Source organism: Lemur catta, chromosome 8, assembly GCF_020740605.2.
Source record: "Lemur catta isolate mLemCat1 chromosome 8, mLemCat1.pri, whole genome shotgun sequence".
In the NCBI taxonomy this organism is placed as follows: domain Eukaryota; kingdom Metazoa; phylum Chordata; class Mammalia; order Primates; family Lemuridae; genus Lemur; species Lemur catta.
This window is the reverse complement of record NC_059135.1, coordinates 20,547,474-20,572,238: the sequence shown is the minus strand read 5'-3', so window position 1 is coordinate 20,572,238 and position 24,765 is coordinate 20,547,474. Positions and strand designations below refer to the sequence as shown.

The 24,765-nt window shown below is 33.2% G+C and overlaps 2 protein-coding genes across 3 annotated transcripts in view; both read left to right on the top strand.

Moving 5' to 3' along the window:
- LOC123643397 (sperm-associated antigen 16 protein-like) overlaps positions 1 to 9,847 on the top strand; it is a 312,541-nt gene extending 302,694 nt beyond the window's left edge. The window contains exon 4 of the mRNA XM_045558912.1: positions 9,484 to 9,847. Coding sequence (XP_045414868.1) covers positions 9,484 to 9,659 — 176 coding nt within the window. The 3' untranslated portion in view covers positions 9,660 to 9,847. The remainder of the gene's footprint in view (positions 1 to 9,483) is intronic.
- Positions 9,848 to 10,395: 548 nt separating this feature from the next.
- The window catches only part of VWC2L (von Willebrand factor C domain containing 2 like), a 164,340-nt gene continuing 149,970 nt past the window's right edge, over positions 10,396 to 24,765 (top strand). For both annotated transcript variants that reach the window (XM_045558911.1, XM_045558910.1), the window contains exons 1-2: positions 10,396 to 11,130; positions 13,456 to 13,925. In XM_045558911.1, the coding sequence (XP_045414867.1) occupies positions 13,536 to 13,925 (390 nt within the window). In that variant the 5' untranslated portion in view covers positions 10,396 to 11,130; positions 13,456 to 13,535. The remainder of the gene's footprint in view (positions 11,131 to 13,455; positions 13,926 to 24,765) is intronic.

Below are 24,765 nucleotides of genomic sequence, written 5' to 3'. Positions count from 1 at the left end.
GCAAAATAAACTAAATCACATTTCACATCTCCTTCAATGGTGTTTTTGAAATTCTGAGTAATGACCCAGGTTGAGCCATTAATGCAAATCCTCAAAACTTAAGTAGTTTCTTGATACTTTTCATTTTGAGACATCTTTTAAAGAAACAACAGATGCCTCTCCACATGCATTCAAAAAAAATCAATAAAATTAATCAATAACACTCTCTACAGGTAATAAATGCTCAGAAGCATTTCTGCCTATCATCTATATTGATCGAGAGAATTGCTTCAAATCGGTTCTGATGTGTATAAAAATCATTTCCTTATTGATCAAAGCTTCTCTTCCTCTCTCTGATATGTTATTTCATATATGGCTTACAATTGTTTTAGTCTCCATTCTTATATATGTGTGATAAATAAATTCTTCTGGTCTGTGTATGAGACTTATATGAATGAAATATAAAATGGGGTTTTGTTTCTTTGGGGGAACATAATGCTCAAAATTTAATCAAAGCATGAATAATCATGAGGAATTACTGAAATTATTTTAATGAGAAGTGTAATGATATATTTCCTTCACATTTTCGTTATTTATAATAGGCTTAAAAATTTTGAGTTTGCTTCTCTATCGTATGACAGAAATCTGTTCATGCAGACACATACATGTAATCTAGAATGACACTATTACTGAAGAAATAAATAATAGAAAAGTAAATAGTTTTTGTCAACTGCTGACTCATAATATTGCTGGAGAATTATATTTTTGTAACATTTTCAAACATATAAGTGAATTTTGTGACATTTTTGCTAATATATGTGTCCAATATATAGATATAAAGCATGAAGAAAAGTATGTATTCTACATTTTCTAAATTAAAAGTTTCAAATTTCAAGATACAGCATAAGTCTCACTGAAAAGGATTGAATTCATTTGAACCAACTAATGTATATATCCACAGTTACCTTCACTAACAGTACCTGATAACTAGTGCCTCATTGGGGAAATTTTATTAAATCAATTAAGGAGTTCTCCAAGGATACTCAGTTCCTAACTCTTGACACATTAACTACTGTTGTGAATTAATCCTCTAATTGAAAAAAACTCAGATTCTTGTCAGCATGATTGAGTAAATTTCATAACCAACACTGCCTATTTTCCTTATCTGAGTGTTCCATTACAAAATAACATCATTTTGGGCAGTAAATATACCACCCTGGTAAGTGTTTCTGAACCAGTATCTTCTTAAAACTTGGATTTATTAAAAAGTTTCATGCATCTCTGTGATTTTTACTTAGAAGTTCATGGAAATTGTCATATTGACAACTGAGATCTAATACCTCTACCTCAGATAATTTTACTTTATCAATCTATCAAATTAATTTTGTCTTTTCTTAATTCTGAAGAAATATTTTCACAAAAACAAATTAAGTTGAACTATTTCAACAAAACAAGAACCGTTTCTTTTTTCAGGAATAATCAGTGTAAAGAATTTAATAAAATATGTTCATGGTATTCAAAAATATTATTTGGGTACAGCTAAGGGGATGTTTGTCAATGTTGAAAGCATAAGCATCAGAGGGATAATAGATTCTGGTTTATTTCCCCTACATCAAAAATGAAATGGTAATTTTTATAACATCTTAATCTGAAATACTCACCTGGATGTGTGGAAGTATCTTTTCTGTTCACTAAGGCACACTATTGGATCCTGGGCACATTGGATGGGCTTCTAGAGCTCTGAAAGATTAAGGCACTCATTCCCAACAAACTAGTTGGACAATCAGATTCACGATTCATGGATTCAATATAAGCCATTAGTTGACCACAGAAATGAAATTTTTGAAATATTTCTTATACTTAAATACAGATTAATTTTAAATATTCCTAGAAATAAGAATACGTTCAACTGGAAACTGGAGCTGCACAGCCAAGAGATGTTTACTCTGAGTCATGTTGCATTTTAGTAAGGGCAGCTTACTCAAAGTGGAAGAAATGACATTGAGCCAATCAAAACAAGTTCATCCAGAGGCATTAGGACTGTCATAGAGGATAAGAGCATGAGTCATACAGACCCCAAATCCAGACTTCACTGCTTACAAGCTGTGTGGCCTTGAAGAAGTTGCTTTTCTTTCTCTAAACCTCACTTTCCTCCTCTGTAGAGCAGTGTATATGCGAGCTGTGTTTGAGAAAAATATATAATGTGAACCACGTATATAATTTTAAATTTTCTAGTAGCCACACTTTTAAGGAACAGGTAAAATTAATATATTTATGTGAATATATACATTTAAAACATGTTAAAATCTATTTTATTTAATATATCAAAAAGAGTATCATCTCAGCATATAATCAGCATAAAAATTATTAATGTATTTGAAATCTATGAATATTTTACAATTACAGCACATTTCAATTTGTACTAGCTGCATTTGAAGTGCTCAATAGCCACGTCAGTCATGGCTGCTATAATGTATGTGACATGTATATACCCCACTCTATAAGGTTGTTGTACGGAAAAAATGAGATAATGCATATAAAGGACTTAGAACAGTGCTTGACAAATAATAAGCACTAAAAATGGCAGTGTGAAAATTGTTACTCTTATCCAGTGAATATTGACTATAATAGCCTGTTTGCTAAGGTGGAGGAATACAAAATATATGTTACAGCTCCTGTCCCTGAGTAATTACAAAGGTAAAAATGTAAGCCAAATACAAACATATAGTAAACCATAATTTTTGGCATCTTATTACCACATGAATGGTATGAATGAAGTGCGATAAATGCTCAGAAGGGAAAGATCTACTAGGGATGCCTTGTACTAACTCAGTGAAGAAAATAATTTTGAACTGGGACTTAATAGATAGGTTGACTTTTTAATGGTCAGGGACCATGGAGACAGCTAAGGAAAATATTCCACCAGACAGAATAACAGAAGCAACAATCAAAGGTGGGGAAGTGAAACATATATTCAGTAAGTGATGGCAGATTTTTTGGTGGAGAACACAGGGTTCATGTAAGACTATACTTGAGTGAGTAAATGCAGATCTGTATTAGGGTTAGAAGAAATAAATTTAGGAGGCAAAGACCTGATTTCAGCCAGGTTCTGCAACTGCCAGGAATACATTTTCTTACTTTGGCCAAGTCCCTTCACCTCAGCTATTTCATTCCTAAAATAAGATGGTTGGATCTAAAACAAAACAACCTGAGAATGTCAGAGATGTGAAGGGCTTCTTTGTTGTTGTTACTGTGGCTTTTTGTTGTTCTGTTTACATTTATAGTATTTTAGGATGGGAGTAGCATAAATGAAGAAATGCATTAGGAATTAATATAGATAGATTTAAAAGTAAAGAAATTGTAACAAAAGATAATTTTGGAAGTCATTTCAGTGGTCCTGATATTTAAAATAAAGACTTTAACTGACATATTGTGGATATAACAGTTGGAAATAAATGAGTGGATTATAAAAAATTAATTTAAAAAATGGATAGAACTTGGGTTGAGAGTGGGACAGGAGACAAAGTGAGAAATAAATGTTACTACAGTTTGGAATCTCGAGAACAGAGAGAATTAGTATTCATAACAGAAATGGGAGATCCAGGGAGGTAATTTGATTTGAGATGTGGGAAGGGATGTAAAATGAGTATTTTTAGTTATCAGTTAGGTACAGTTTTCAGTATTTACAATGGTATGCATTATAATGTATGTATTAAGGATTAATAGATATAAAGAATGGCTTCTGCAAGAACATGAATGTTTTAGTTTCAGAGATTCAGAAAGTAGTAGAATCAACACTGAATAAAACAATTATAAGATTAACATGACCATTAAATTTAAATGTCTATTTACATTGAGAATTCAGTGACATTCATAGAGAAGCCCCCAAGTGTGACACTTACCTGAGTCTTAATTTATGAAAGCAATTCTAAAGCCAGTAAAAAGAAGCAAGACTTTTTGAATAATAAAGATTTTGATTCAAATCCCAGCTTGACCTTCTCTGAGTCTCATTCTTCATTTACTAAAAGGTGAGAATATCTATTTCAGAGTTGAGTGAAGAACATGTGACATAATATGTAAAGCTCTAGACATTCAATAAATGGTGGCTACTATTATCTCTTTCCAGTAGACCTGGATTGTTAGGTAGGGATAAGGAGGAAGAGAGAGGAACAGATGTTTTGTCTACAATAAGAACTAACCAACCAGAAAGAGGTAAAGAAATGTCAAACTGGGGATATGGTCAAGGCCACAAAATGGGATAAACGGGTCTGTGCATTAAGAGGTTTTGATTGGCTTAATGGACATGACATTTTGGTGTCTGAACGGAGTTTATGATGTCTTCCAACCCTGCAGCCTCCCGGAAAGGGAGTTGGTGTACAGGCAGGGAGGCAGTTTGGAATAGCGGGCCTGGGTGAATGCCCCTGGGCGAGAGTGGTGGGGACGGAGCAGGAGGAGGAGGAGGAGGGAGAGCAGGGGAAAGTGTACAGATGGAGAGAGGCAAAAGAGAAACCTCATCTGGACAGTGAGATAGATGCAGGGGTAAGAAGTAACATGTGGCAGGCAGAGTGAACATCAGGATGTGTCTAGCAAGTTTAAAGAAAGTCTGAGATTCATTCTCACACAGGTTCTGTCATCTTACCTTACTGGCAGATGTGAATATTGCTCTCAGGTTTTGGCACCAAATGTCAAGTTCATGAGTTTCCTGGTTCTTCTCTCAGTACCTAAGGGTTACTGAGACTGAGTAGACAGAACAAATGAGCAGGGCAAACAGATGCAAGCAAGCCAAGCACCAAGATTTATTAAGCACAGTACATTCCAGAGAAAGGACAGGTCTATCTCTGCGAGTGGAGACGACCCTGGATTTCTAGCATACACTTGTATTTACAACATAAGTGGACTGCCTCTCCTCTCTCTAGGTGTAGTTCCTATTTTCCGCCCTTGGTTGATTGACAACGTGGGGTTATATAACTAAATACTTTCCGTGCATGCAGAATTCCCAGAATTCCTTTTGAATGCAGGCAGAGGGGTATTGATTTATGTTAATTAGATGGTAATGAACCCCGGGTCAGTTAAGGACACTAAAATTCCCACAATGCTCATGCTTCAGTCTACTCCATTTGTGGCCTTGACCATATCCCCACTTTGCAGTTTCTCTACCTGTTTCTGGTTGGTCAATTCTTGTTATAGATAAAACATCTGTTCCTCTCCCTTCCTCCTTATCCATGGGTAGAATGACAAAAAAATGGGCTCATATCCTATGTAAAAATATCATAAGGGTCTTTGAACTCCTACTTACAATGCACCCTAACTCTTCATGCAACAAGTATGTATTAAGCACTGATTATCTCAAGTTCCATGATTGTAAAAAATATTGAAAAACCACTGTAGGATGACTATAGTTAATAAAAATATATCATATACTTTCAAATAACTGGAAGGGGGTTGTTGAACATTTCCAACACAAAAAAATGATAAATATTTGAGATGATGGTTATGCTAATTATCCTGATACACTATACGTTGTATTAAAACATCACTATGTACCCCATTAATATGTGCAATTATTGTCAATTAAAAAATTAAAATATTTTAAAAATATTACAATAATAAAGTGGACGCAAAACTCCTAACCTTAAAGAAGATTTGCCCAACTGGAAAGGCAAGTGAGTATTGAAAAGTTTGGGTAACTCTTGGCTGTTCTAGGGATATTATTTCAAAATTGAATTTTCACACCTGTATGTACCCAAATTTACTTTAAAATTGTCTAGTTTGAAAAAAGTGCCAATATTTTATTTGGACATTTTGTTAGCATGGGATTAAGAGTTTCCAATTCATGTTAGTTTATCCAAAGTGATTATTACACACAAAAAAAATTTCCAACTTGATTTACATGGGTTAATTTATTCTATAAACCTCTTAAAGGGATTCTATTGATAATAATGCTTAAATTAGTAAGTACATTCAAATATTCAAATTTTTATACCAAATCAAATTGAAATTGCTTTGCCCAAGATATTAATAAAACAATTTTTTCTTACAAAAACAACATAGAAAGAAGCTATGTTGTTTTAAGAAAGTTATAGATTTATTTGGAACTAAAATGTGAGAGGCTCACTAATTTATAAAGGGTGATTGGCTCATTTAATAGCAGAGCAGTTATTTGAGGTTAGGAGAAATTTAGTTTTTGTCTTCTAAACAAAAAGGAGTTGGCAGATTCAACCAGTAGAGTAAAATGGGTAGCAACACATGTTCCTCATTGAATCCTATTAGTCAACAAAAAAGATATTTATAACTTAATAGGAAAATATTCTAAAGTGTTGGCAAATAAAAATAAGTATTGATTATATTTTTAGAGACATATGAATGAAGAGGTAATCATAATCACTAGCTGCTAGTATATACTGAGTTATTTACATAAAAGAATAGCAATTACAAAATTAAATCAATCATCTCTCCAGACTGTTTATTTTCTTCTCATTCTGTGAAAAGTTTGGGCATCTAATAACCTGAATGTTAACAAAAAAAGAAAGAGAAATAGAGAGAAGCAAATCATTTTTTACATGAAAGATGTTTAAATATTTATTTGTATTATATAAAAAAATACCTTTATAAATCAATTTTGACTATTTTTAATCAATGTTGATAAACTTTACTCCTGTATGTTTTTAATCATATATTTCAATCTAGTGATTTTTATGGAATGTGTGCATTCATAAATTGGTATGATTATTCTTGTTAACATACTACACTAAATAAAATTTTAAGTAATCTATTCAAAAATTTAACTTTACAAGAAAATTATTTTGGTTATATTTTGTTTTTAACATTTTAATAAAATAATTAAGGTAAAAATAAACATAATTTATAATTTACTTTTTATTTCACGTTTTTTAAAGACAAACATGAGCATCATTAGTGCAAGTTTCACATAAATTCTCAGTATGTAAAATTTTACTCCTACCATATTTTCATTCCATTGACCAAGTTCAAATAGAGATGAATCTTCAATTCTTCCTAACATTATCATTAAGAACCTAACATTCAAATGCCAAGTGATTTAAATTGTGGCTTGTTTTCATTGCCAATCCCCAGAATGTGTAGAAAGATACTTATGCACTTCTCCATAAATTCTTCATTTTCTCTGCAAATACTCCACTTTCTAGTGATGCTGCCAGTAATCAGACTGTGATGTTTTTGGTTTTGAGAGTGCTACCTATCTTGTAAACTAACTAGATACTAATGTATTAATGTAGCAATTGGCACATCCTGGTCAGCAATTTTTAAAATCTTCTAACCTAGAAAGAGTTCAGCATCCCTGTTCTCAGCAAAACTAATTTTTAAGTCACACATTATATGCCATGTAATAATCTAATATACTTTAAATAAAGTTGAACATTATTATAAATTTATACTCATTTTAGGAATTAGTTATGATATATATTCAGTCTTGCAATTTTCTGAAAATGAGTTCGGGTAAACCTGAAAAATCTCACCATAAACTTGCTGACTCACATCTGTTCTAGCAACGACAAATTTTTGAAACACCTGAGGCATGGTGCTGCTGAATCATATAATCCTATCATTAGGTTTCAATATTACCATTTTCATTATTTTAGAGAACAAACTTCCAGAAATTACCAAGAGCCTTCATAAATATTTTCAATTATGAGTTTTACAAATTTGAATAATGATTTAAGCTAAATCTTTCATTTTTCTTTATGGGTTTTGATTCTGTTTGATTTCATTTGGTTTCAAACATAGAAAATGATATTTACCCCCTTCCCAGCTGTTGTAAAAAGACTATAAGAAAAAAGTTATTTCTTTGATTCCTAGGAAATTCACAAACAGCAATTGCCTATAGAGTGAGGCTGGAAGTGAAATCCATATGTAATGCCTCTGTCAGCAAAGACTTAGTAGAAGAGAGTTTATAATAAATATTCACATCTGCTGCTTTGGACACTCTAATCCATCCTAAGGATCTTTGCTGTGTCAGGCTTTGTTCTAGATGAAGAAGCTCAGTAGTTATAAAGGTTTGCAAATAGGCCATATTTATCATGGTTAGCTTTAGTTTTATAACTTTTCTCTGTTTTAGAGATATTCATGATAATTTGGGGTAAAATTTGTGATTAAATATTTCATTGTGGCATTTATGATGATATCATTCTAGAATTCTTATTATGAAATGGACCAATTCTATTTCACAATATATCACCTACCTAAAAATCTGTCAAGAAGGCATCATTGATAACAATGCTATGCTGGATGAAGAAAACATAATGGCTAAAAGCCCAGGCTCTAGATTCAAAATGTTTATGATTAAATGCTAGCTCCGTCTATACCTAGGGTGTCATTGTAAGCAAGTTACCCTTTCCAACCCTCTATTTCTTCATCTTAACGGAGTTAATACTATTTTCTTTATCATTAGATCATTGTAAGGATTATATGGAATTATCCACATCAAGGACTAAATATGGTATCTGGCACTTGAAAAAGTTTAATAAATTTTAAATATTATTATTGGAATAGTAATATGCCTTCTAAATGTGATTAGATAATCCCATGCATAGTACCAATGTCATACATATTTACCCTAAATACTGACATTATGTAAACATATTCCATTGCTTTTACTTGCTTTCAAGTCCCCTGATAGTTTGTTACTGGGCTTCTTTAATGAAGTATTAATTAAATTTGGATTCCTGATTTGCTTTCACTTTGAGGAAATGATTCACTAAAAGATATATGGTATAAAAATCATGAGAATACTCTGTTCTGTATTTAGCTATCTTATGTAACAAAAATTTAGTTTAACAGAATTTTGAATTTTAGGTTAGAGTAAAAAAGCCCAAGTCCTTTTGAAATGGAGGTATTTATTTTCACTTCAACTCCAAAGAAAATTTATTAAGTGCATGAGTATCACAATTTTTAGGCAAATGTATATTATTATAGTTTTAAGGAATGATTTAGCATAATTATAATAAACAAGTTTAAAGTATAATACAAGTTTTAAAACATAAGTTATCCATGAGATATATTTCTCTATAGGTATAGATATGTATAGATTGAAAACTATGCCTTTTAAAACTTTTTCACATATAATTCATTTGGAAAAAAGTTGCATCACTTAGTTGCTTTCAATCTCATCTTCTCAAAATGATTTATTAATCACAAATATAAGGAGAATAGTAGAGCATTTGACAACCTCTGCATATATAATAGAGCATTAGGCTTTATTTCCCCTTTTTATAATCTATTCTATGATGTGTCTTAATTTTGACCCAAATTATTCCCTTTACCAAGAGGAGCTAGTTTATATTTAATGACTGGCATCTAACATAAAATGATAGTCTGTTGAATCACAGCTGAAGCAAAACAGAATGTTCCATTGCCTATAAACTGTGAATGCTTGAAATAAGACTTTGATCTCTCTCTCTCTCCCTCTCTCTTTCCACCGTCCTCTCCCCCAACCCCCTCTCCCTCCCTCCATCTCTCTATCTCCCTTAGGTCGAGTTTTAGCTCAGGCGAGTGGCACTGGAGTTATCCATTTGCTAGATCTTAAATCTGGGCAGATTCACAAACTGATGGGCCATGATACTGAGGCACACACGGTTGTGTTTTCTCGCAACGCGGAGAGAGTGTTTTCTGGAGGCTCTGACGGCACAGTTCGAGAGTGGTCTTGATTGTGAGCATATCCCACTGCGGAGGGCATTCCCTTTAAGGCTTGAAAATGCCTTCTGTATCCCAGACCAGTAAATAACTGGTTAAATATGCCATCAGGTAACATTTACAATTTGCTTTGAAACAGGCTTTGGACACATATTTTAGCGCTCATACTGTTACTAATAAAAAAATAATAACTTTCTGCTCATTCATTTGTGTATGGGTCTTTTTTTCTCTCTCAGTTTGATAAGGATTTAGAGACATAGCATCTTTGCTAGAGGTTTAGAAGAAACAGCTTTACAATGACGCCTAATGACAGACTAGATGAATTACAGGAGATTGATTTTTAATGTTAGAGAACAAACTGCAGGAAAACCCGGCTACTTTTTTTTTTTTTTAATCGAATCCAAGCTGCATGAAGACCTGAAGTTTAATCATGCGGCACAGGGAAAGTCTTTCTGCAACCAAAGGGTCAAATAGAATCGATGAGCATACATTTTCACAGACTCTTTGACAATGATTGTGCTTTATCTATTAATAATGGTCGGGGTCTGCAGATGGCTTAAATCTATATGCAAGTCTCTTCCGGAACTTTCATCTCTGCAGCCCATCCAAGGATGCATTAGGTATAATTACATTCTTTTAACATTTTTGATTGTAATTTCAATGCAAATAAGTATCTCGCATGTGGAATGTCTTTCCCCCTCCTAATGCACGCATCCGCTGTATAAAGTGCGACTGCTTAGAGAACACTCTAGCCTGGTCTAAAGCAGCAGCTCCGGGATTTCGACGAAGCTGGGCTCTGAAGCCAGTTGTTGGCGCTGTCCGTGGTGCTGAGGAATTCCCGGCTGCCGGCAGAATGAGCTCCACACCAGCAGTCTGCGAACTGCTCTCAGTGATGCAGAAACCCAGCTAAAGTTGTTCCTTTCCTTCACGTCCACAGTTAGTATTTTCCGGTGTGTGAGAGGGGATTCAAGCAACATACTGTGGACGATGGTGATGGTATTGCCAACGGAGCGGGCTCTAAGCTACAGCATGCTGTTGCTGTTTGTGATACTCAGAGCCTAGCCAAATCACCTCTACTGCCATAGCAAACACTGTGTAAGTGAACTCATGTGTGGAGGAGGTGTAATCAGCCGGGAAATTTCACAGAAGGATCTAAGAAAATGCTAAAAATAAGTTCAACATGATTCTGCTCCTGGGGTCTGGATTTCTACAGGACCAGCATTGCTTCTTGTTTTGAATTCTGAAGACAGGTCCAAAGCAAATTTCTTATGTGTGTCTGCTGTGTTTCTTTCTGGAAGGGCGGGAGACTGCTTCTTGACTGTGTTTTGAAATGGGAGGTAGAGAGAATGGATTGCCTTTAATTCATGCCTGAAAATGTATTCTTTGAGTAATTAAAGAGGAGCTGCTTTCCTAAAACATAATTGACCTTTTAGTTCATATTGGGCTGTGACCCCTACCACCACCATTAACCTCCAGAGTGATTAGGTAAGTGTATCTTATGACATGAGTTATGTTTGTTTGCTCAAAAAAAATAGATGCAGTCATTTTAAATCATATGTAGCAATAAGAGGAGGGGGGAAAGTTTAGCAGGGAAGTGGTTCTCAGTTTAGCATTGTTTGCTTTCTTATTTAAAATCTTCAGATAAACATTTTATTTGATTTGTCTAATGTTTCTTCTCTTAAATAAATAGTGTCTTAAATTGCACTAGAGCAGCTCAATTATGAAGAAAGCTGTTTGTTAAAAAATAGCCTAAGAACTTTGTTGTATTACAGAGAAAATCTTGTTTTCTCCATGCAGATTTTAAAATGTGTTTCATATAATAAAATCATGTTTAATGTTTATATAAAGTAGATATTACATTCCTATTTTTACCTTAAAGTTTACATTTACCATAACCTGACACATTAATGCCTACCTGTAGCTACAAAGAGATAATTTTCTGTCGATGTCTTTCTGAAGCAGAGTCATATGTGTATTTTATATGGCTTATCTTGCATGTTTTTACAGATATTGCTGGAATATTGTAAGGTAGCACAGTAGCTCCCTTTCCTTCCAAATAAACTTTCTAAATATAAAAGAGATATATAAATACATGCTTTAATTAGCAAATTATATTTATGTTTTTTGAGAAGCTTCTGTTATGTTTGTGGGCTCTGTAGTAATTTGAGAGAAAAAAAAAATGCTTTGTCAAAGGGAGCTTCCAGCTTCCCAAGTAGAATTATAGATTTGCATTTTCTTGTTCTGTCATGACTCATTATTTTTGACATATTTTAAAAGAAATCCATCTCCTTTATCATTACCAACCCAAAAGGAATTCTAATATCAGAGAATATCAGAGGAATTCTAATATCAGTTTTCTCTGTAAAGAGGGCATACTACCTTCCATTTTACTATTACTAGAATTTGCATATTTTCCTTAGAATGCAAATATAACATAATGGTTTATGAAGTTTCCTAATGTCATCTTTATCTTATTTAAAATTATCATCTGTTTATATTGTACTAAAAGGAGATGATTTATCATTGCTCTTAATATAAGCTGAAAATAAAGCAATGAATGACATTCATAAATGAATCTGAAAATGTCCTATATGTAATCTTAGTGATATTGGCATAAAGCCAATAGCATTTAAATAAACAAATGAACTATTTGACAACACTTTCCCTCATCTATTAGTCCCTAAAGTCACAGTTTCCCCAGAGCCTTTGTGTAAATTAGTTACTTTAAATATTTAAACAAGAGCCCACTACCAACACTTCATACCAAGCACTAAGTGAAGTTTACAAGAGTCAATGTCACCAAATTAATAAGGCATATTTTCTATGAATGGTAATACCCCATTGCTATTCCAAGAAACTCACATAAACAGTTTTACACAGGCACCTTTGTGCAAATTGCCTAAATGCAAATATTTTTGGCATTTCAAGAGTTAGATTTTCAAGACCTTGTGAATGGTATTTATATTATATTGAAATATTTAATTCATATAACATTACATGAATACTAAGTTCAAGTTGCTGTAAAAAAATTCACACATAGATCTTTCTTGCCCACTAGGAGCTTACTTCCTGAGTAAAATAAAGAAGTAGACAATAACATAAGTAAATTTGTTTGTTAAACAAATTCTTTTCAATACACGGAGTTCTCCTATATTGCCTATTATTTTAAATTTTCTTTCTCTTAATCACTATGGAACTGTTGTGCTGTTTTTATTATTAGCTATGTTCTAAAATCCAGATCCATGTTCACTGATACAAGTAATTCTTTGAGAGATCATTGTTGTTCTCCAATTCTGAGCATAAATAAGTAGGAAAACCTTTATGCTGTCTCCATCCCAATCATAATTTATGTTCAACTATTGGTTTATTCTCTTTCTTTTAGAGTTATAATTTTTCCACTAGTCCTTTGAGTTTTGATTATAACATATGTTCTATCACTGACGAGTCTAGTTTAAAGAATAATAGAGAATGTGAGTTCAAATATTCTTGAGTTATTTGTAAGTAACTACTTGTAATCACCTTTAGGGGCTCAAGAAAACCACTCTTTACGATTTAGACAAAGATAGACCTTTGAAATTCAAAAGGTAAATTCAAGCTGAAGGTTCCTATATAAAATAACTCCATAAAGGACAGATCGGAATGCATATATTCCCGAGTATCAGCTCTCCAAACTTCACAATAAAATATAGTTTCATGAACTTACTTCTTAATCTTCTTAATCAATCCCAAACAGTTTATGAGCATGGGCTTAAATGGATCTATATTATCTTTATATATGTCAAATTATTCTTTTTAAATATTTATTTTCAGCCTACCCCTCTTGTATTCCCATGGAAGGAGCTGAGTATATTTAATATTAGGAGCACATCCAGAAGTCTTTGAGGAGGGGCATGGCTCTTCATATTCATGAAGCTTGCATACTTCTGTTGGTCATCCCTGGATTGGTCACCTCTGCTGCCATCAGTCATGAAGACTATCCTGCTGATGAAGGTGACCAGATCTCCAGTAATGACAATCTGATTTTTGATGACTATCGAGGGAAAGGGTGTGTGGATGACAGCGGCTTTGTATACAAGTTGGGAGAACGATTTTTCCCAGGGCATTCCAACTGTCCATGTGTCTGTGCTCTAGATGGACCTGTTTGCGACCAGCCGGAATGCCCTAAAATTCACCCAAAGTGTACTAAAGTGGAACACAATGGATGCTGTCCTGAGTGCAAAGAAGTGAAAAACTTTTGTGAATATCATGGGAAAAATTACAAAATCTTGGAGGAATTTAAGGTATGAGTTACCCTCCATATTTATTGATACTAACTTTTCACACTACATGCTTAGTAGATTGCTACATTAAAATCAGAGTTGGAAAAATGTATATTTAAATTTCCTTTTAATTTATAACAATATGATTCTAGTTAGATGGGTCACACTGTGGTCAACAAATCACCAATTGGTTTGTTGATCTGTATCTGTAGAGTATCACAATAACCTTTTTCTTAAGAAGTATTTGAGGCATGATTAACATCTTTTAGTTTTTGCCCTTAGACATTTCTTCTGTGTTACTACAAAATTTGTTTTCTTAGGAAAACAATTTTGTTTGTAAGGTATGTGTCCCTTAAATTAATTTTTAAATTTTGTTAGGTTTTGTGTGTGTGTGTGTGTGTGTGTGTGTGTGTGTGTGTGTGTGTGTGTGTTTCTGGCTTATTTGTCTGTGTTTGGAGCCATTTAACCACTATTTGTTCAGTGTATAAAAATGTAAGTGCTACAGAGACATATCTCTTGGTTGTGGTCTTCATATTTTAAAAATCCATTGAGCCTACTTGTTGTAGAGCAGTGTCCTCATTCTGTTTTCTGCTCATTAAATTTTTGTTCATAGGACTCCACAGAGAAATGAATTTTTGTTCTTGTCCATTGTAAAGGCTAGTAAAAAAAAGACTATAATTTTTTAGCCTACGTGGTATTTCTTAGTTTTTCTTTTATCTTGCATCATGTTTTCAAGTGACTTGGAGTTCATTTTTTTATCTCCAATGGCTAGTTTTAATTAGGATGTCCTACAAGCTAGATCTGAACCCTGAAGGTATGAATACATGAAAAATATCTTCCTTAAGTGTAATGGCAGTTTGTGCCTTGGAGTGTCTGTCATGCTGATGGCTTGATATAAAAGTTTCCCATTTTATCTAACCAAGTTTTGTGACAAGGTGCTCAGAACTTTGCAGGCAAAAGAAGATGTAGCTAGTTTTTAGTGTGGCTCTCTATGTTTGAGAGAAGATTCAGTTATTAGCACTGACCTAACTTCTCTCTCCACAAAAGTCAAGTGATGCCAGAAGTCAATATATGAGAAAAAGGGTTCAACTGATCATCATTGGAGTATTCTGTGTATTGACATTTCATTATATTTAGTTCATTAGAGATTATGGGTTAAAATCAGTTCTAATGTACCTAAGAATATCCAATCATTTAAACTAGATTCTTTAGGACATGGGGGAAATTTTAATTATAATTATTACATTCAACTTTATTAGACATATTATTTCAGACTCTTCTCTTTCATATATTGTAATACATGAAATGTATTGTCATTGTTGAAACATTTATTAATGGCTTTATGGTCTCTAAAATACATATACTTTGACATTATTTATTCATAATTTCAGGTTAGTGAAAGTAAATACAAGTACTTAACACATTATTTGATTCTAGACATGGTTCTAGAATCATATCACTCTTTTCTAACATGCATATATATCTGGAGTAAAATACAAAAATGAGTTGTAGGAATAGCATTCATAACCTAGCCTAAACAAAAACATCAAAGTTTCTGAGCTTTATATAATTCAGTAATCAGTATTTAATAAAGAAGAAAAGAGATTATTTGAATTTAGTCAACTCGCCACTAAAAATGCTATAGTTTCCCTCTATTTATTAGATTTATTTTATTGCAAGGTAATAATTATGTTACCATGTCAAAGAATACAGAGATATATAAATAAAAAGTTTATAATTTCTGTACCCCCTAATTATAGCCCTACTATAATCTAATTAACCCTTACTAATCCCTTCCTAATATATAACCCATTGATATATATAGCTTTTTCACCTGACTCTGTGCCATGAGACTTTTTAATATGATTTTTAAAGTAATAGATGTCACTTTTTCTCGAGAATTTAGAGTCATAATGAACTTTAGAGATTATATAGCGCAAATTTATAAGTATGAGAAACTGAGACCAAGATAGCTTAAATTACATGTCCAAAATTGTCAAATTACTTAACTTATTTCTAAATGCTGCCATTCTAACAATAAAGGCTGTGCAACCTCTCAAAGCACTTTGGTCCTAAGGTCAGATAGACTGGAATTCAAATCCCAAATTCATCATCTGGATATAAGATTTTGGATGCAGTTCTTAAACTTTTTGATCTACAGTAGTATTGACTATAAAATAACCATTGTAATAAGTACTTCCCATGTGAAGATGTTGGGAATATTTAATGAGAAATAATTTATGTGAAGTCACTAACCTTGTGATGACTGGTATGCAATAGATATTGAATGAATGGTTGTTCCTCCTTCTTCCAAACTCTAATATCCAGAAATTTACTCTAAGTTCTAAATTCCTCTATGGTTTTGCCTACATTTTATAATGGAAGCTCAACTTTAAAAGTCTTTCAAATGAAAGAATTCTAATATCTTTTTAAAATGCTGTGTTTATCCATATGAACTATATAACCTGAAAATAGCCAAAACCTATCATCTTGATTTTCTTCCAACTCAGCTTACAAGGAACAAATAATTAATTTTTAGAGATGTATGGAACTTTCAAATAATAATCTTAATATGTTGTTAAGGAGGTTGTATTATGAAATATTCTTTACATATATATATTCATCCAACAAGCATTTATCAGACTGTTTGGTATACAAGATACTATAGATATACTTACATTGAAAAGTAGGATATCTAGAAGGCAAAATCTCTGCTTACAAGGAAGGCATGATTGAGGTGGAAAGAGAAGGGGAAAAATCCAGTCAAAAGTTAAGTGTATGATTATAAAGTCCCAACATAATTCCCAAGAGATTTTGGTATCAGAAGTTCATCAACATGGTATGAGGCTTGGTTAAGCAAGACTTTTGTCTTTAGGATGGTCAAAGTTGAGCCTGTTCTATGAGAAGTAGTTGAAATTGATCTGGGGAGATTAAAATTCCAAAGAGGAAACTGCTGGAGCGAAATCAGAGATTGATATGTATAAAATCTGCAAAGAGAGGAGGGAGATGGGAATAACTGGAAGCTGGATCTGACTAAAATACAATCCTAATAAGAGAGAGGTAAATTTGGATATGTGTTGGTGGACAGTAGATGGAAGGGACTTGAATACTGGGTCAAAATATTTAGATTCAGTCTGAAGAAAAACAGGGAATAAAAAGCAGGTGCATGTTAAATATGATTTTTAAACAAGATTATCTTGTATTCAAGTACAGATTTGAATAGAGATGAAGAGAAATTAAAAGCATGGGGAGTAGGGGATATTGCAAACACACAAAGAACAAACACATTCAGGATGGTTTTCAGGGTAAAATCTCAATTCCTTAGTATAGTCTAATCTAGATTCTACTCATTGACCTTTCCAAATACCTCAAATTCCAGGTGACTTTTCTTCCTAGCAGTGTTTATACTGCCGTCCTACAGTGTAGAACACTTTTTCAACATTGCTCCCTGTATAGTGGGGCCCCTACTGGACTACTTCAAGACTCCATTTAAATTTCATCTCTACTGGAAACCCTGCTCTCTCTGTCCTACCACTGTCTCTCAAGCCAGATCTCACTCCTCTTCTATATGTTCCTACAGTGTACTGTGCAAACCATTATAACAAGAACAGTAATTGTAGTTAGACACTGTTGAGAGTTTTATGTGTATTATAACACATTTCATTTTGTAATGATACTGTGAGAATTATACTTTTATTAGCACTGTTTTACAGATAAGAAAACTGAAGCACCAGAGTGTAAGTAACTTGCCCAAGATCATACAGCTGGAAAATGGAAGAACTAAGATCCTAGCCCAGGCAGCCTGACTGCAGAAACTAAGCTATTCACCACCTCTACTGCCTCTATCAGTAACAATAATATATGGCACTGCAATAATTTAAAATCATATAAAATATTATGTGAAATAATATAATGTAAAACCACTTGTCTCTCCCACTGGACAGTGAACTCTGAGGCTAGGGACACTGTTTTCTTTTTACCTTCTATTGCCAACCCTCAGCACCATGTGAGCTACACAGCAGGGATTTAGTGCATTTTTGGTGAATGGTATACAGGGTCAGATTATGTGGGATAAAAAAGTTTTAGAGTCCCTTTAAAATGTCTTAGTTTCTGTTTGTGTGTTGATCTCTTCATTTTAAAGAAACACTCAAAGTTCAGATAAAGAGCGCTCCTTGGGCAGCTAATGACACACATTGTTCCCTGATGGAGTGCCTATTTCCCATTCTGCTTCTACTTTGTTCTCCCTGTCCCAGCCCCTTCCTAACCAAGGCTGGTCTTGGATTCTGTCTTCATCCCTGTGTTGCAGTTACCACCCAGTATTGTAGTTGTGTTGTCTCACCCCATATGCAAAACATATGTCACACTTCAATCTATTCTGATCACCAAATTCAAATGTATATTTGATCTATATATGTCACTTGATGGGAAGAATAATGTCATTTATAAAGGTTGTGAAGTTTTCATTCCATTTACTGATGCAAGCTTTGAAAATGAATTTCTCTCTACTCTTTTTGAAAACTCTAAATTCTCCAGTGTTCTGATAATATTGTATTAAGATAAAGGTCACTATATAGTAGGTTCTCTCATCTTTCTTTTATGTGTACCCAGGCAACATGACACTGGAACCTACTTTTTAAGAAATAAAGCATATAAATAATAAATTATAATAGCATTTCCTACAAAAGAAGTTGATTGGAACTGTAGGCTCTATCAGCTTTGGCTCTGTGCTTAATTATCTTATATTGAGTTTCCCAAAGGCAGAAATAATTTATTTTTCTCAGTGTTTTTACAACTCTGACTCTGCTAGAATTAGCCTTTTTGAATATTTCTTTATACTTTAAAACTTTTACTGATTTAGTTTTAGGTCATACACTGAAGGTTATACTACATGCAGCTGAAAGAGATCTTTTTTCAGCTCTTGCATAGCCTGTTTTATTTTAAAGTAATTTTCTTCAGTCAATTCCCAGTGTTCCTAATTTGCCCAAGATCTGCCCTTCCCTGCACACTGACCTTTGTGCTTTTCCCACTACAGGCCAAAGACAGTTAATCAGGTCTCTGAATTTTATATTTGAAAAGTTCAGTGGGAATATTTTTTCATGTCACACATTTTGTATGTACATTGTTGCTTTTTAAAAATAAATAAAAGAACATGTTTTCATACTGTGGTAAGCTGCCTAGTTTTTGCCCTGAATTTTGTATTTAATATTTAAATCTTAAGGCAAGAAACAAAGAGGACAGAAAATTAAATACTTGGAGTATTTTGCCAAATCATCACACCCATAAAAAATGTTGATGCCAGTTTAGGTTAAGAATTGGCATGCTCTTTAGTGGGTATATTCACACAGAGACAGGTTTTTCAACTCTCTCATTAATCTGTGCCCCCATCATTAATGCCTAATATTATAACATCAAATATGTAAAAATATTTGAGCATATAGGATTTTTGAATTCAAGATTGGGAGATTTGTTTGATGTCTGGTTGTTTTTTTTATTATGGAGAAAAAAATGGAAGGTTCTAGGAGCTGAGGAAAGATTTATGAAAGAACAGGAAAAAAATGGAGGCTGTAGAGAAATCTCAGTTGGGGGGACTAATAGGTAACACCTTGAAAAACAATTCACTGGCCCCTACCCACCCACCCACCTGGCATTACACCAGTTTTTATGAAAAGCACAGGAATAAGTAAGATGCTTATACAAGGCAAAGGAATGCAAAAAGGGTCTTTCCAGAGGTGGGAATGTTATAGTTATTTTAATAGCAGAGAGATAGATGGATTTTGAGAATATGGGTGGGTTTTTTAAGAATTTTATCCAACGGAGGGTTTGCAAGTTCTCACCAAATGAGTAGTGGAGTCACCAGGGGCATTTTTAAGATACTAGTCAAAGAAAGTCCTGGGCAACATCATAATTTCATGCAACAAAGGTAACTGAGGATCTTTGTTGAGAGATTGAAAAGATTAATTCCATAATTGTTGGCTCTGCAAAATACAGTTCCTATTTTGCAGAGCATGTTGTGGCTTTTGACATTAAAATGGCCTTTGAATGAATTAAGGAATGGCTTCTTCTTTCAAGTTGCTACAAAATAACAGTGATTGAGTCATTACTGCTGCTCAGGGGAGGTTCAGCTCAGCATGCCAAATGAATGGGCTCAAAGTGGACATTGTCAATGAGGCATTCCCATCATTGTAAATAACTGGGGAACCTCTACTTAATTTTTATAATCTCTGATCAATTTCAGAGATTAAAAGTCAATTTTATTAAATTTAAATATATAATGTTCAGTACACACTTTTTTATTATCAAATTGTACTCCTGGCATTTTTTTAACATCACAAAAGTACACTAAAGTTAGGAAAGAGATCAAATTTTAAAAATTATTTTTTCCAAAAACTCCATTGATAATTGAGAATGATCCTTTTCATATTTAATACTTTCTAAAATGAAGGAGTAGAATTATAAGAATAAATGGCTTTTAAGTTAATCCCCAAATGGGTGAAATAGCCCGTTTTTAGTCAGAATTAGTCTCTTGCTTTAAATTTTAAGAGAGCTGATGATCACTTGGCCCTTTGGCTAGTTATTTGTAGGAGTAGTTTTTCATACTCACTCACCAATATTTATTGCTGTCCTTCATACTGGAAGATGCTGCTGTTAATGGTGCTAACTACATGATAAGTATGACTGCAGAGATTTGTGACTGGGCTTCTGTGACCTGTGTACATGAGAAGATCAGTGTTTGATTTGCAGCCATGTCTGAGATTTGCAGAGCTTGTCGCTGTTAGTGACTACCCAGCCATCAGCAGTTTACAGACATCGTTGCCCATTCCTTACTGACTCACCAATAGTGTGAGAAGATGAAACTGAAAAGAGGATGACTTGGTAACCACCCTTCCAAATTTAAACTGCAATTAAACAAGGTTTTGGATATGTTAAAATTTGCCTAGTTTTAATTGTGTTCTTACTCACTCAAATACAGAATTGGTCAATGGTGTGGTATTAACAAGAGTAATATTTTTCTATTTCCTATATCTTAGTTCATAACTCAGGTCTATGCCTTTTGTGTAAATTTTGCAGATTAATCTATATATAACCTAGATTCTAATTGTTCCATACTTGCATTGATGTGTGTGTGTGTGTGCGTGCGTGTGTGTGTGCGTGTGTGTGTGTGTGTGTGTGTGTGTGTGTGTATGCTAAATTGGAGGGAACAAGTGTTCTTACTTTAAGAAAGTCTTACTTTAAGAGTAGGTAAACCTTTTGTTTCACTTCTTAATTGCCTTAACCATATTTTTTTGTTTTATTATCCTACAGCTTGATGTGTACATCAAGCAATGTTTTTTATGAAGGACAACCCAAGAAAAACCTATCAGTGTATTGTTTAGTTGTGCTTTGCCAGGCTTTCAAGGAAGAGCTTGACACAAATAACTAAGAGGAGATTTGAAATGATCAATGGGTTTTCTTTCTCAAACAATAGACATTATTAAATTAGGACTGGCTTATTTAGAGTCCGTACTTTGGACTTTTATTATCACTACTGATTAGCATCAGTAATTTCAGTCTAACACACCTCCGTTGTTGATTTCCTTGCCTCTACTCTAGCCTGCCATATAGCACATCACAATAAAATCATCTTTGGCAAGGATTTAATGACATCATGGAAAGAGTGAATAAAGTACTGAAGTGACAAGAAAAGTCATTCATCTCCTGAAAATGTTTTCAGATAATATTATTCTATGGCTGTATAAAGTTGACTTAAGTACATAAAAGTAAACTGAATACAACTCTTAATTTTCTCCCTGTTATGTCACGTCACCATAAACAAACCTCAGTATACTCTTAATCTCTCTATCCATAGAATTGATACAAGAATGTCATCACATATGTCTTATGAAGAATAAATAGTACGGAGAATTTGGAAATTATAATATTACATATAAATTTAAAACAATCATAACTACTCAAAAGTTTTATTTTAATTAAACATTATTTGGTTAGGATTTTGAAATCATTTTTGTTTTAATATTGTATTAATATTTAATATTTCACTAACCTTGTTAATTCTTGTCTTGGGATTATATTTCTAGCATCTGAGTTTACATAAATTGGTCTGTTTATAAATGGCAAGCATTGTGGTTTTGGTTTTTATAGTCTAGGTCCTTCCTACTTTTAAGAGCTGACCATAGAATTTTAATCTGGAAAACACTTTGAAATTATTTTGTCTAATTCCCTTATCTTAGGGATGATAAAACAAAAACTAACAGAAACTTAGTGATAATAGCACAATGATATAGCTCATTATTTGCAAAAGCAATTATTAATACATCACATTCCTGTGGTCTTTTTTCTATATTTTACTACCTTTGGGTTTAACAGGAAAATGCCAGCTCATTTGCATCTTCTTTTCCAATAAATATGTTGGATGCAATGATTTATCTCAGCCAATTGTCTATAGAAATGAGATTTCAGGACATATCACCATGACAACCCAGAGTTACAAGTAGACAAGAACAATAATGTATTGGCACATCTAAAATCAGTCTTTGATACAGATTGAGTACAATTTGTGACACTAGCCTAAGTTTTCAAAGGCTCTGATAACAAGGGAGTCCTTTGTCTAAAAATGAAAAATTATATAATTAAGCTAAACAATATAGTCCAAAATAAGATAAAATATATTACATTAAACACTATTTTTACTGAGACTACTTTATATTAAGAAGTAACAAAGGATCAAAATTAGCTGTGCTTGCTCATGTATTTTGATGATTTTAGGAAATGAAGACCCTTGTTTTTTATTTTTTCACTCAGCAAACTCCTACCTCTCACTAGATGGCAGGAATGAAGTGTGCAAAATGGATGGGGTGTGCAAAAATCTCTAGTTCCATGGCATTAGAACAAAGGAATATCCCTAAACCAGCCGATGATCAGTCTCACCTAGGGAAGGAATGTTGTAAAAAATCAGATTCGTTGACTCTCCCTCTTTAGTTCTGATTTAAATTATTTAACTTTATACTATTCTAAAATTTCTCAGATTATTCTGATGATCAGCTGGATTGGGGAATCATTGCCATAATGTTGCCTTTTCTGGATTGTTTTCTAGGGAACACTAGCATCCCGTGAGATTCTTGGTAAGGATTTCCAATTTTTTTCATGGTCAAGTAAGTTTTGAGTAATGATGCATCCTTTAACCTCTCTTGAAAATGTCAGTACACATTAGTATACTGAGACCAAGTATATTTAAAGGTTTGTTTGAGAGTTGGTATATATAGTTCAACAGCTAAAAGCTCAAAAGTGTGGTAAAAATTGGATTTTAAAGCAGGCTCTACTGCTTACCAGCAAAGAGACCCGGGCACACATTACTTTACCTCTTTATGTCTCAGTGTACACATCTCTAAAATACAGATAATAGTAGATACTCCTTGGCACACAATAAGTGGTTCATAAGAGCTATCTGACATTTTTACTACTATTACTACTAACCTGTATTTAATCCAGGATTTCACAAATTTATGTGACAGTAGAAGACTTTTTTTTTTCCTCAGAACATTTATTAACATCTTAAAGTTCACAAGAGTTCAATGAAACACAGTTTAAGAAATATTTTGCTAATGATTCAAGGTAGCCTAATTCCCTTATTTGAATTTTATGGGCAGTTAATGATAAAAGTCTATTTGTCTCAGCTTATCTTTTATTGTCTTGTTCTTTTGAAAGTTCCCAAAATTGCATCCAATGTGATTGTTTGTAGCAACTTATTAATTTGTGTTACATGAAACAATTTAGTTGGAACATGACTTTTTGAATATGATGACAATAATAATAATATCAGTTACATATTAACAATAATTTAAGACAAAGGTCAACACACTACAGCCCATGAACAAATCCAGTCCACAATCTGTTTTATAAATAAAGTTTGATTGGGAGACAGCCATACTCATTTATTCTTATTTGTCTATAGTTGTTTTTAAAGTGTTTCAGATACCACATGACCCACAAAATCTAAAATATTTACTATCTGGCCCTCTATAGAAAAAGATTGCTGATCCCTAACTGATCTAGAATCAAGTTATTTTTCCCTTTCTATTTCCCTCAAGCTGTGCTGTCATTTTTCAGTATGGCTAGATATGGGTTCTGTTTCACCTGTGGGCTCTTTTGTCACACATGTAAATTTAAAAAGGCATGTAGATTTACCTGTTTTAAATGTGTTGTACCTACTTAACAGCACTCATGTTAAGTCATATTTCTTTGCATATTTGACTCCAAAGAGTATAGCTTTGCTTATTGCATTGATGTATAATAACTTAATAACTTTCCATTTACTGAAAACTCTCAACTGAAATAGATTAGCAAAGACTATAACATATTTATCCTTTTTGTATACCATGTGCTCTTTTTTGATAGTATGAAAAGTCAAAAGGTATATTTATGTTAATGTAATATAATAGACACATTTAGTTTATACTAATAAGTGAAAACATGTATACAATATGCTTACTTAGGTATTCAGTCCATTATTACATCTTTTCAAATCAATTTACATACACAATCCATAATTTGATTCTGTTAAATAAATATCTCTTAATGTGGAGATATAGAAGATATCAATCTGATCCTCAAGGTGCTCCTAGTTTATCAAAAAGAATAATACAGGTACCACTAATGGCATGTGGCTTGTGATGGTTGCTCTAGGAACTCACAAAGAAAGGAGTAACTCAGTCTGAAGGAAGGAAGATAATCTAAGAGCAGGGATTTCAATGCATTGAAAGCATGACAGACAAAATTAGAAAACTGGCAAAGGTAAAGGCAAAACTTGTTCAGAGAAAAGTAAGTCAACCCAAGTGGCCAGGGCATAGGATATAGAGAATGAGAG